This window comes from Vombatus ursinus, unplaced genomic scaffold, assembly GCF_900497805.2.
Source record: "Vombatus ursinus unplaced genomic scaffold, bare-nosed wombat genome assembly UNPS02014799.1, whole genome shotgun sequence".
Classification (NCBI taxonomy): Eukaryota; Metazoa; Chordata; class Mammalia; order Diprotodontia; family Vombatidae; genus Vombatus; species Vombatus ursinus.
In genome coordinates, this window is record NW_020954577.1 from 8967725 (window position 1) to 8981727 (window position 14003).

General features: G+C 43.8%; 1 protein-coding gene across 1 annotated transcript in view; it reads right to left on the reverse strand.

The window, feature by feature from the left end:
- Positions 1-8023, reverse strand: part of STK31 (serine/threonine kinase 31) — a 70605-nt gene extending 62582 nt beyond the window's left edge. Inside the window, exons 1-5 of the mRNA XM_027872464.1 lie at positions 7966-8023; positions 5124-5170; positions 4989-5041; positions 3216-3314; positions 842-916 (exon numbers count right to left, since the gene is read on the reverse strand). Coding sequence (XP_027728265.1) covers positions 842-916; positions 3216-3314; positions 4989-5041; positions 5124-5151 — 255 coding nt within the window. The 5' untranslated portion in view covers positions 5152-5170; positions 7966-8023. The remainder of the gene's footprint in view (positions 1-841; positions 917-3215; positions 3315-4988; positions 5042-5123; positions 5171-7965) is intronic.
- Positions 8024-14003: the final 5980 nt, after the last annotated feature.

Sequence of the window (14003 nt, forward strand, 5' to 3'; positions counted from 1 at the left end):
TGATTACTTTCAATGTTTTTCTTCAACACCATCTATAAAGGAAGGTACTAAGTTTTAAAGAACCAATAATATGGAAACCAAAGGAGAAAACTACTCAAAAAACCAGGAAGCTTTAATCAATGAATGGTAAAGGACCATGCCTGAGGACAGTACGATTATCATTCTACCAATTAAAACCAGCTATTTAAGGTCCACCACCAGCTGGTTCTAATCCTACTTCTAGCCTTGCTTCCCACATTGCAGCTCAGTCAAAGTGGGCGACTAGCTGTACCCTGAATACGAAGTGCTAGGCATTTGCAGCAGCCCCCCAAGCACCTCCAGCTGCTGTTAATGTTCTTTTGCTCCCCAAATTGCCTTGCATTTACTTACCTGTGTATGCTACCCTCCCTAAAAATGCAAGCTCTTGGAGGGCAGGGTCCCCTCAGCTTTTATGTTCCTGGAGTTCATTTCATCAATGTTTGCTAAATTGCCTAGTGAGCCAGAGGGCTTCTCTACTGACTAAATAAGAGGAAGGACAAAGGAGCTCAAAGGGATCTAGACTTAATTCCCTCATTTTAGAGAAGATGAGAAAACTAAGGCCCAGACAGTTTCAGTGCTTGGCTCAAGGTCACATTCCTTCTGTCTCTCTTCATTAACCATCCACAGCTAAGAGACACCAAGTGACCGTCTATTTCTACTGAATAACTTTAAAAATTTAAACACAGAAATATTCTCAAAGTAGCAGACCACCACTGATTCTGATGTTAATAACTAACTACTGACGACACTCACAATCACTCCCATTTTGCAAACCAGAGTTCAGATGTCATCAAAGCAAAAGAGTGAACCATTTTTGTCCTACCTTTTCATCGCTGATGACTTTCTGCACTTTACATCTGTACCAACACTTATCTTCAGAAAACAACCCAGCATAAATCTGCAAAAGAGAAAAGTGAAGCAAGATCGTCAATCTACGAGCATTAAGTGATGTGGGAAAGACAGAGCTTAAAAATGAAAAGAGCCCATTTTCAAGGAGCTCCCCCCCTTCCATCAAGAGTCAGCATGAACATGGACACACACAGAGAGAGCCTCCAAAGTCTCGATGCTGCTTTAAGCTTAAAAGGGCACTAAGACTTTTTGGGACACCTTGTATAGGATACTGTTTGTCAAGCAGCTTTAGATAAAACCAACTATGTTAAGTACATCAATTGAGGCATGAATGGTTATAGTTTATTTTTTTAACCCAGAAGATGCCATCAAGTCTGATTACACAACTTGGGTAATAGCCAAGAAAGATGTACATACCTCACTAACGTATCAATCTGTGCACAGTAAATCTTGTTAAAGGTCCCTAAGTTTAGCAGGTTGTATCCTTTAGCTAGTTCTTTCACGCTCTGAACATTTTTCATTAAATTAAACACTTTTAAGCTATCAAGGGAAAAAAAAAATCACCATAGGATAAATTTATCCTTTCGGATACCTGAGGTAAAGTGGTTCTCTCTATCTTTTTATTGCACTGATAAAATCAACAATGAATTGCCCAAACCTCTGGTGGACATTACCTGTTCCCTATGTAATTTGCTGGGGCACAGAGATATGTTCCGTCCTACTGTGGGTAAAAATACCAAGGAGTAGCTCTGTGGCCTGAACTTCTAGGATTACCCCAAGTAGCCAGTTATCCACACAAAGGAGGAATCACATTGGCAACACAGAACATGTGAGGCAAACAAATTACTTTGCAACGAATTCAGAAACACCCACTCCACGTCCAACTTCACCTTTTTCCTGACTCATCCCCACTACTGGGGATCAGGGTTCCAAAACACATAGCACTTTGTTCTGTCACTCTATCACTCACTCGTAAGGCTATTAGTGCCGCGTTGGCATTTGACCTGTCTCCGCTACACTCTCAAGGTTCTTATACAAGGACCAGGTCTTATTTGAAATCTCTAAGTCCCACTTTTACCCTAGCAAGCTGATGTGTACACCATAGGAATAATGTTTTATTAACTGGACCACTTGCAAGGGAGAGAGTGGCAGTTAGTAATTAATCAAGGATCCACAAAAAAGACAACACAGTCATAAAAAATTCTTAACAGGTCACAAAAAGGTTGAGTCTGCCTTCCTCTAATGAATTTGGATGTTCTCAAAGAAAAAGAAATTCAATTTAACTTGAACATTTATTAAGTGCCTACTATTTGTGAGGCAAAAGTGGTCCATTTTGGTTCGACCTTCACATACGTGAAGGGGAGTAGGATGAAGTGAGGTATAAGTGCATTTTACCCTAAAGGCAACAAGCAGCCTGGGAAGGGTTTTCAGCAAGAGAGTGACATGGTTAGACCTGTGCCTCAGCAAGATTCTAACAGTGGTCTCAAGACTGAGCTGGAGGCCAGGAAGACGACCAATCAATTAGAAGGCTATTACAATAGCCTATTAATAGGCTATTAATATATAATAGCCTAGACTATTACAATAGTCTGATCTTACGGTGATGAGGACCTTAGCAGAGGAAAAGAAAAACAGGTCACCATGAGCCTTCCCAGGCTCCTTGGATCTGCTTTACACCTCATTTCATCCTACTCTCCCTCCTTCATGAGTGTGAAGGTCCAACCAAAATGGACCACTTTTTCTTCGAAAATAGTAGGCACTTAATAAATGTTCAAGTTAAATTGGATTTTTTTCTGCTTTGAGAACATTCAAATTAGTTCGTTAAGGGGAATATAACCCTGGTCAAGAAGCCAGACTTGGGCCTCACCTTACATAACTTCAGAGTGGGAGAAGTCTGAGGTTAGGAAAGCGCCCCTGAGTTTTGTTTGTTTTTGTTGGCCATGGCAATGAAGCTACAAAATAGTCAACTTAAAATTCCCTTCATTTTCACTCACTTAGACATATGGGCTGCCCTCTACATTGCTAGGAAGGAGTGTTCATATCACCGAGATCATATCCAACCAAGTGTATACATAGTGCGAGTTCCTAGTCAGACCACGCCCTCCTTTAGGATATTCTAAATCATATCCTCAAATTATATTTGAACATTTATAATGTGACTTTTAGAGCTGTGTAAATTTACTAGAATTCCAGTTCATATGGGTCCTAAACATAGATTTCTTCACCAAATATCAAAAATGTACTAAAAACTCTAGAAATTAAGAAAACATGATCTCAAATTCAGACAAAAAGAGGAAAAATAAGAGTATAAAGAATGAATGGAATAGTAACACCAAAGAATGGCTCACCTTGTTTAGGTCAGGATTCCCAAAAACTGAATTGGACTGGGGACAAACTTCAGCCAGAACACAACCTATCTTCACAATATCACAATTTCTATTGATACTCTAAGACAGGATAAATGGCATGGAATCAGAGGGAAAGCAAGAGATAAATGTGTTAACTATAATCCAACAGGTTTGTGTTGACATTTTATTTTCTGCCACATTAAAGTACTAAGGCAATTTTTAAACAATTTTTCTCTAGAATTCACAATCTCATTGGCATGGGTATTCCCCCACACTGCCACAGATTGCTTCTACAACTCAGTAAATAGTATTCATGATTTGCTGTGGTCAAAAAAATTCTATCCCTCCCCCATAGGGAACTTAGGGACCAGCCCCTCTGAGTTAGTCTAGCCCTCAGATCACAGGTGGTTGGCTGCCTCACTCGCACTTTGAAGCCTCTGCTTTGAGATAAGCCCCGCCAGGCCTTGTACACCTTGCACCTGAACTCTGAGAAACCAGATCATCTCCATGCCGCAGTGAAGCACAGCAAGGAGACCATAACCAAAAACAAAACAAAAACAACTTGTTCTTTGAAGACTTGGGGGTTTTAAATAACACACCAGATTTCTTTGCAGTGATGAGCAGAAGTTTCCCCACCCCACCCCCACCTCTCAACAAAACATTCTATAGGATGTGGATGAAAAGGCTATTTCTTGGAAATGCCTATTCATTAAGCTCCTCGAAGACATCAATTTTAAGATAAAATTCTGAGGATTAAGAAATCCCTTCTCTGCCTCCTAGGGATGCCTAGAATCCGATCTCCTGGTAAAGAAACACTACCAGAACTGTGCATTCCTTGCTGCTCAGCAATTCCAAATTCCAAATCTCATCAGTTCCAAACCAACAGAGAACTCAAGGCTTCTAGTCCAGTTAACATTCTATCACTATCACCGTATCACCTCTACCCAACAAAAATCCCCTGTACAACATCTTCAACACATGGCCATCTAGCCTTTGCTTGAAAACAAGGAGATGCTCAGTCTATTCCATTATACTTTGAAATATCTCTAACAGAAAACATTTACCTTACTTCGGGTATAAATTGCTTTCTTTACACCATCCGTATGTTATTCCTAGTTATCTTTAGAGAACTCTAAAGGTGACCCTGGGTTCTACAAGTTGTAGAAGCAATCTGTGGCAGTATGTAATAAATAAACAGAACAAGCCTAATCTCATCTTTTATTGGTGACATCCCAGCAGATACTTGAAGACAGCTACCGTGTCCTAAGCCTTCCTCCCCCAAGTCTTCTCTTCTCCAGACTAAACATCTCTAGTTTCTTCAACTAATTATTATGGCATGTATGCAAGGCCTTTCAAAATGGAATCCAGAACTAAGTCAGAACGTTTCTGAGGAGGTCTGACTGGATACAATACAATTGGAATAGCTCCTCCGTGGTCCCAGACACACTGAACCAAAGAATGCATTCACTTGGCAGGCTGCCAAATCACACTGCTAACTCATACTGAGTTTAAGATCCAGTAAAACCTCCAAACTTTTGTCAAACTCCTATCTAGCCATGATTCCCCCACTCCTACTTGTGACTGTAAAGCCCACTCTTTTAGCCCAAACACAAGATTTTGTGTGCACCGTGGTATTCAAATCAGAAGCCAATAAATACCATTTGTCTTTAATACTGCTCTACCCAATAAAGGTTGGTGATTGAAGATAATGAGTGACCCCCATATTTTTGTTTAGACAAAATATGCCTTCAGCATCCAGATGGTATTTTTTACCTGTGCCCAAAATGTGACTGCATCTTCTACATGACTTCCAACCACATCCTCAACTGAAACCAGAATGACAGGAAAGAATTAGAAGTGATTCAATATTAACTTGCTCTTAAACACAAGAATTTGTATTATCAGTACCTTTATTATAGGTTACATCTTCATCCATGTCGACAGCCCCTGAAAAACTAAAATTATTCAATACCTTCAGTATAGTAAGGATCATAGATTGAGACCCTGAAGAGACACTTCATTAGGAATCTAGACCAACCCTTTCATTTTACAGTTGAAAAAATTGAGGCCTAGAGAAGGTATGTGACTTGGCCAAGATTACACAGGTAATAAATAACAGAGCCAAAATTCAAACCCATGATCTCTAAGGCGACTGAAATTCCTCCATGTTTAACTACCCTCAGGCACTGAATATTCTATTCCAACTATAGTCCCACCCACCTTGGTGTCATTTTGGAAAGCTGACAGGAGCTAGCAAAAAGGTAGGTCTCTGCTCCTGAAATCCAGGCCACAAGATAGTAGTCGACTTTTCTGCACCAAAGATTTTCCCCTCTCTGATCAGACTTGCTTGACAAAGGAGGTAATGCAAATGTTCCCTGCTCCTTTACAACACAGCCTCTATTACTAAAGTTGTCTTTTATTTTGCTAAAGGTTCTCACTCAAGTTTACCATAGGAAAGCAGAGATACACTATATTATGGTCAATTACACTACCAGATGGATACTTGATATCTTTTTCTGCAATAAAGAAACAGTGATGAAATGGAAAACACCTGGACTTGATCAGCAGAAAGCCTGGACAGCCGGTCCCCAGCTCTGTTACTTATTAGCTAGATAGATATAGGACCCTGAGAAACTTCTGCAAGCCTGAATTTCATCACCTGGATTGGAGAATAACACTGCTTCCACTACCTAACTCACTCTGACTGCTGTAAGGAAAATTTTGTAAACTACTGAGTAAATGTGCAATCTTACTGAAAAAGCAGCTAGCTGGCATAGGTTGGGGGGGGGGGGGTCACAAGGAAATCAGATCCTTAAAAAAGAAAAAAAACCAAACTTGAAGGGCAAAACTTCGAAAGTGCCATAAGTAAAATGTTTAAAATAAAGTATGGAACTGCTATGGCTTGGGCCTTTATTATTAAAGACTTTGAAATCACACAAACACTACAAAAAAAGGATCAAATACCCTCAACTTTCCTCAAATATAATTGTTTTCCTCATATACTGGAAACAAGGCTAAAAACCAACTACTTCATCAGAAAAAAATAGAAGTCAGCATTCTTATTAGTCTATCCTCATCAAATTAAAAATAGTATTGACCATTTGGGACACTTCTTAGAAACTAAAAATGAGGCAGTTTAAACAACAACTTCAGAGAAAGCATACTCTCACCTTAAGCCTCTAAAAAGATGCCCAAAGAAATCCCCACAAAGCTTCACGCACTCAATGCTATCTTCCAATAAGTAGGAAGAATTAAACTAACTTAACTTTATTTAATTTTTCTCAAACTGAGAACAAGAGGCTGAAGACTCTGAAGCACCGTTCCTTTGACAGGCAGTTTAAAACAGCTGCAAAGGCTTTGAATGCAGTACTGCACCTCAAAGCCTCTCACAAACACCAATTATTGCACTAGTACCTATAGGGCTCGGGAAAAGTTTAAATCTTTAAAAACTAAATCGGGCAAACATGTCATGGCATCTTGTCCAAGACAACCAGTTCAGAAATCAGACTAGAGCGAGAGTTCTTAACTTCAAATCCCTGAACTTTGTTTAAAAAATATTTTTGTAACAGTATGTAAGCATAAAAGTATTTATGTAAGTAGAAAGAGCCCCGGACTTGGAGTCGGGAATGATGAGCTCCAGTCCTTCCTAAGGCACTTAATAGTGTGTGCCTCCGTTTCCTCATCTGTATAAAATCCTCATCTGATAAAATGGGGGTCCTCCTCACGTTGGAGGATAAAATTATATACATCATAAAGCACAGCACTCTGTCTACATGCTAGCTATTAACGTAACTGGTTTCCTTTGTCATACTACGTATGTTGTTTTATGCTTTTAAAAACGCCGTTCCGGGTAGAGGCCTGTGGGCTTCGCCGGACTGCCAAAGGGCCTGATGACACGAAAGGAGGTAGAAGCCATGGTCTAGCCGGATATCCCACGCCTTTCTCTGGCAGACATGGCAGCAAGCATCTCTCACGCCCACACTACTACTCACAGGAAGGCCACGCTACTCCAGTCAGGAAGGTGGAAAAGCTCCCTTCCTTCCACCTGAAGCCCCCAAAGCCACGATCTCGAGGTGGTTGGGCCTGCTCCTACCAACGACTTTCTCAGAAAACTACCACAGGGTGAACCGAAAGCCCATCGTAGGGGAAGAATCAGAGGCCGACAGACTGAGGGCCGGAGGACCTCACCCGTGATGCCCGTTCATCCCCCTCACTGTGCAGATGGGGAAACTGAGGCCCAGAGAGGCGATAACTGAGCACGACGGCCTAAGGGCTGGGGCAGGCCAGCCCGCCCCCTCACTGAGCAAATAGGGAAACTGAGGCTCCGGGAGGGGAAGCGTGACAGAAGACTGGGGCTGGAAGGGCCCTTAACCACTAGCCCCACCCCCTCACGGGACAGACAAGGAAACTGAGGCCGGTGGGAGAGAGGGTGGAAGGATCCTGCGCCCGCCCGGGCACGAACCTCTGGGCCTTTAGCTGGGCTGGTCCTTGGTCGGCAGACCGAGGGTCCATCACCGGCCTCTCCAGGGGGAGGGCCCCACTCGCAGCGGCCCCGGCCAGTCCAGGTCAGGCGTGGGCTCCTCACCCACTCGCGCCCACCCTCGCTCCCGCGGACATGGACGCCACACCACAGGCCGCCCCCTCCCCCCGCGCCCCGCCGACCGCTCGCTCCCAGTCCGCTGGCGTTCCAGCTCGCGCCCCGCCCCGCCCCACGTGACCGCGCCCCGCCCCCGCTCCTCGCACCTCGCACCTCACGCGCCGCCACCACAGCCGGTTTTCCAGGTGGCTGGCTCCGCGCCTGCGCACTGCGGCCCAGCCATCGGGGCGCGGGGAGAGCACGTGGCGGGGCAGCGAGGACCGCCGCCCCGCCCTGCGCGAGGCCGCTTGGGGTGTCGCCATGGGTACCGCGGGGGCGGGGCGGCACGCGGAGGAGGGTTTTTATAATTGCTTTTATAATTGCCAGAGCCCAGAGGGAGGTGAGGGCAGGAGCCCGGGCGTGCGCCGCGCCGGCCCTGCTGTGCTGCCTCGGTGGGTCGGCGGAGCGTGGGATGGCCGGGATCGAGCCCCGCCCTCGCGGTCACGCTTTCCGCGTGGCGCACCAGGGGCTTGGCCAAACCGCGCTAGGAGGGGAGGAGACGAACAACCCCACCCCCAGCACCTCCCCGTCCGGGCTGGGGTGGGAGGAGATTGGCACTCTAACACTGGTCGACACCAACAGTGGGCGGGTGATGGGATAGGAGGGGCCTAGCGCCCCACCCCCACATCTCCGCACCCACCCCACCCGGCGGGGCGGGGCGGGGCGGGGCGGGGCGGGGCGGGGCGACCAGAGCAGCGGCTTACCTCGGCCTCCACACCCACTCGGAGGCAGGTACCTGCTCGCTGCTTTTCCTCCTGGCGCGTGGGACCTGCAGGCTCCACATCCCACTCTTGCTTCTGCCGACCCTCTACCTAGTAGCCTGCCCTCAGTAACCCCAACGCCCACCGCTAAAGCCTGGGCTCTAAAAGGCTGAGGGCCCTAGGCTGTAGCCTCCACGACTGGGATGTCATCGCTGGGCAGCGGTTGCCCAGTGTACCAGATGTCCCCACCCGAGCCTGTGGATTGCTGTCTCGATCGCTTTGCCCATCACGATGCCCTTCTTGCACATTTAACCTTTTGTTTTATGTTTTTACATAGAGAGCAGACCAGGGAGGCCAGACCTGGCCATCAAGCCCAGCCTCCAGTGCTTGGAAGCCAATTGACGCCGAGCCAGCCCTCCCAGTGGACCCAGGCAAGTCTAACCCTTGCCGAACAGTTACTTTATTATCTGTAGTGGTCGGTGCACTGGGTATTCCCAATACTAACGGAATCCTGGCCCAAAACAAGCATGGTTACACTCTTATTCTGTATTGTCTCCTCAGAAACCACAAGAGGTTGGGGTTTGCATTAGACAGCCATACCTAGGAGTCGTTAGGTCTGTGCAGTCGTACAGTTGGTAGACCTAAACCTGCTGTAGTGGAAAGAGCATGGGAACCTGAATTCGAATGAAGCAAGTATTGAGGACCGAGTGCAAAGCACAGGAGATAAAAAAGAGGCCAAAAGACTTCATTTAGTTCTAGCCCTAGTTCGCCCAGTTCACAAATACTTTATGTTGAAGAGTCCAAGTTAAAAATAAAAATAAACAAAAACCTCACCTACCTGGGTCACCAGATTGTGACATTTAAATGGGATGATGTATTTAAAGAACTTTAAAACACCAGAAACTTGAGAGCTGTCTCTCAAACCCTAGTTACTGACCCACGGCTCTCAGAAAAGGTTTGGTGTTGTGTTTTGTTTCTAATAAATAAAAAGATAGAATTTTGTTACTAGTTTAAAAAGGAGCGGCCACACGTACCCCACGAGAAAGCAATAAGTGATTTGATTAAATTGGATTCAAGCTGGCTAGTTCTTTTAAGAATCTTTAGGTGATCGGACTAATGGTGGCTCTTATGATTAAATACATTTGTTAAAAGATTTGATAAAGGTTAAATGCCTGTAGAATGAGCTCATAACCAAAATGAAGCATTTAGATTATCTGTGGATTTACATGCTTTAGGCCCAAAGAAACCTCCCTGCACTGAAAATTTGTTGTTCATTGGTGTGTGACTGTTCCTGACCCTATTTGGGGTTTTCTTGGCAAAGGTACTGGAATGGCTGGGTTTCCTTCTCCAGTTCACTTTTACCCATGAGGAACTGAGGCAGACAGGGTTTAATCGACTTGTCCAGCGTCACACAGCTAATAAGTGTCTGAACTCCGGAAGATGGCTCTTCCTGGCTTCAGGCATAACACTCCATCCAGTGTGCCACCTAGCTGCCCCTACAATGAAGACGGTTTATTTTTAATTTAACTTCTTACTGGGTGAGAGGAAGGAAAGAGATAGAGGGGAGATAAATAGCACCAAAATGAAAAGAAAACCTTAACACTATGAAGTTACGTTCCAGTGCTACAAGATGCCATATTATGGCTCCTTAAACCAGTTGGTGGTCCCCCCCTGTGGTTTTGGTCAGAGGTGAAATCTTGAAAAAGCCAAAAAAGTCATCACAGGCCACACAAATATTAAATTATATTTGAGTTTGAAGGGCTCTGAAGAAGAAAAATACCCCCTCCTTAAAAAAAAATTCTTATTTTACTTTTAGTTTATCACATCAACCTTGAACAGTTGCACTTTTTTTTTCAGAGAAAGAATTATGTTTTATTGTCAAAATTATTTTGCTATTGGACTTATGTGTCTGTTATTTCTAACAATAGTGTATTTTTATATATTGCTTATTTTCTTAACTACATGTAAAGAAGTTTAAGATTCTTTTTTTTGAGTTCTAAATTCTCTCCTTCCTTCCCATCCTTGCCCCTCTCCTTGAGAAGGCAAGCAACTTGACAGATTATAGATGATTTGCATTCATCTTGAAAAGGGAGTTTGTGTAAGAAAAATTCACATTTAAAGTTTTAAAGCTAAAACCTGATGAAATTATGACATCAGATAATCTGCAAGATCTTATTGAATGAAAACCAGTTTTTAAAAAAACTATTAAAAAACATTGGTGAAGGCATCATTTTATTAGTAGACATATTTTTTCTTCTCCAAGTTCACAGAACCCTATAATCTACTCCACCCCAATCCCCATCAGATTAGGACACTGTTGGAAGTGATCCTCTTTTCCAAAGTGAGTAGATCTTTCTAGGTCCAACTCACACTTTTGCACCTACTACAGATGCCATGGGCCCCATTCTACCCCTGGCAAAGAAACTGAAGCTTTGAGTGGTTCATTTGCATAAGAAAAAGCCAGCAGGGCCCATGAAATCCCATCAAGGACGTAGTTTTTTAGTAGCATTTCCCCAGCACCCCCACCAACAACGAGCAACAAGCATATATTAAGTATTTCCTATATGCCAAGCTCTGGGTGTTTAGCCACTCGTTTGCATAGACTAAGGAGAGAACCTTAAGAGTTTAAAAAATAAACAACTGGGAAACGCTGAAGCCCAGAGCCCCAGTTCATACACAACCCCCAGCCACCCCACCCCCGCCACCAGTCTGATTGTGACCACAGGTGATAAGAGCAAATTGCCATTCCCTAGTTAGGGTCTAGCCTGGCAAAAAAGAAGATTTGGGAGGCTTTCTCTAGGGTCAGCAGCAGTTAGAGAAAGAGCTCTCATGGGGAGGACCGAGATCTTTCATTTCCTGCTTGGAAAGAAGCCTTGGAGCTGAGATCATGAGAGAACAAGAGAAAGCCTTACTATGCCAGTCCTAGGCTAAAGGATTCACTCCCAGCTGAGGACTGCAATCTGAAACTGGAGGAGACGGAAACTGTATCTGCCTGTTAAGAACCAGGTCCATCTTGCTTAGGAAGAAAATTTCCTACCACCTCTTCTTCATAGACTATTTCATTAAGTATTCCCTTTGTCAAAGCTAACTCTAGCTAGCTGATTGATAATCAGTAGGGAGCGCTTGGGATTAGTGCTCGTGAGTCTTAATATTAGTTAATTAGTAATGATTAATAATCCTCAGCTGCCCTCTGGGGGGTTTTAACCTGCCAAAATGCATGGGAATTAGGCCAGAAGTGGGGAAAAGGGTGCTACATATCATCTCCTCTGATAGAATGTAAGCTCCTTGAGGACAGGGTCTGCTTCTTGCCCTTGTATCTCCAGTGGCTAGCACACTCACACATATTTAATACATATTCACTTGATAAATGCTTATTGTTTGACTCAAAAGAAAAAAAAAAACAGGTCCAGGGAATCCAAGGGAACAACCTTCCCAGTGATAAACCTCTTACAGACTGCAGGGCTCTGGACTTGTGCAGTTGTGAGTTGCTTTGGCCATGTGCAGTCCCTCCATATAAACCGCTCACCCCCATGGCCATCATAGTGTATATTTGGAGTTGGGAGGAGGGAATATTCTGTTCTTGCTAGCTAAGACGTAATTGAGTCTGCCGCTGATTGTTAATAGGAATCACAATTGTAGGGGTTCCTGAACTGTAGTTTTAGAAGAAGGGCTCTAGAAGGCCCTTGCCCTCTGACAATCAGAAACTTTCTGTGGTTCCACCCCTCAAGTGTTATCGTAAGTTGGAGGAGTAGCGCAGAGAGGAATGCTACAAAAAAGTTTTTGTTGGGTTTTGGGGTTTGGTTTTTTTAATAAGGATGGTCTACTTTTTCCTTGGCAATGAATCCTTAGAAAACAATCTGCTGGGACCCTTCTTAAAGTTTTTCCAGCATGGTAGAACCTGCCCCTGGTCTAGTCTTCTGTTACCAAAGGTAAATCACCTCCAGACCACCAGGAAGCACCAGAGGGCATCAGGGGGAGGCTGATGAGCTATATGAAAGCAAATACTAAGTTTCTTTCCATTTATCCCATTCCAGAACTTGCCAAAGGGCTTATTTCTTGTACACTTCCTAGCTGTATGACCCTAGGCCAAGTCACTTAATCTGTTTGCCTCAGTTTCCTCATCTGTAAAATGGGGGTAATAATGGCAACCACTTCCAGGGTGGTTATGAGTATCAAATGAGATACTATTTATAAAGCACTTGGTGCAGTACCTGGCACATAGTAAGAGCATTATGTAAGTGTTGGCTGTTAGCATTCTTCTTCTTAATAGTCAGGTCCCTTTTCTCTCCCTCTCCCTTTCCCTTTCTCTTTCTCTCTCTCACTCTCTCTCATTTCCCCCTACCAACAAAAGAATCAGGATCACAGGCTACAGCTTCCAGAGAGCCCTTTACCGTCAATAAGCTAGATACAGAGGGATGGGTGGTGAGTAGTGACTTCTACTAGACGCTGGCTAGAAGTTTACAAGACACAAGCCCTTGGAATCCAACTCTGGCAGTCTGGAAGCAGATGTTGGGGGTAAATGGATTACAAAGGCTGGGTGAGCTCAGTGCTGGGCACCTGGTGCAGTGAATGATTCCCTTGTTTTCCTTACTGAAAAATTACCCTGTGACAGAAAGATGTTATAATTAACACAAGGAAAAAAATACATCTGACCCTATTAGAATCAGCAATTGAACATATTAAACAATTCCTTAGTATTTAAACTAGTAACCAAATCATTTTTTATTTGAAAAAGTTTTAGTCAAAAGGTAAATACTTACATTTTTACAGTAATTAAGCATGTGATAAAAATCATTGTAGCAAAGCCCTGAATAACATCAATGTTTAATTGTAATTATGTTATATATTATTACTTCTCCGCGGCTAGTTTTACTGTTCCAAAGTGCTTTCTTGCCAAGGCAGAGGAAGAAGGAAAGCTTGATGTGAGGTCAGAATGACTAAGGTGAAGAAGCTTAGCACCTTCGAACGCCTCACTTTCTCCTTGTCTGACCTTAGAAAAATCACTGAACCTCTTGGCCCATCAGGTTGTCAGGAGAAAAGTGTTCTCCGAACTTCAAAACTCAGGCTCAGTGTGAGTCATTATTATCCTCTCATTTTCTCATAACTAACAGTAAGAGGTACTGAAGAAGGTTCAACTTCCCACTAGCTATATAAAGGCCTAAGAGCTGAAAAAGCCAAACAAAACAAAACTGACTCCTCATTCCCAGTGACTGGAAGGCCTCCAACATAGAGGGTCCAAAAGGCCACAATCTGACAGGATGAAATAACACTCAACATGTTACCCGTGATATATTTTAGAGACAACTTTTTGCTCCACTCAGCAAATCTAAGTATCAAAATGTACTTTTAATCCACTCTTTCCCCAACTTGGAAGTTTGCCATCTCCCTCATCTGTGAGCCGTGCATATCTGACCCCAACTTATTGCCAGAGGACTGTGCCTACCCCAACAG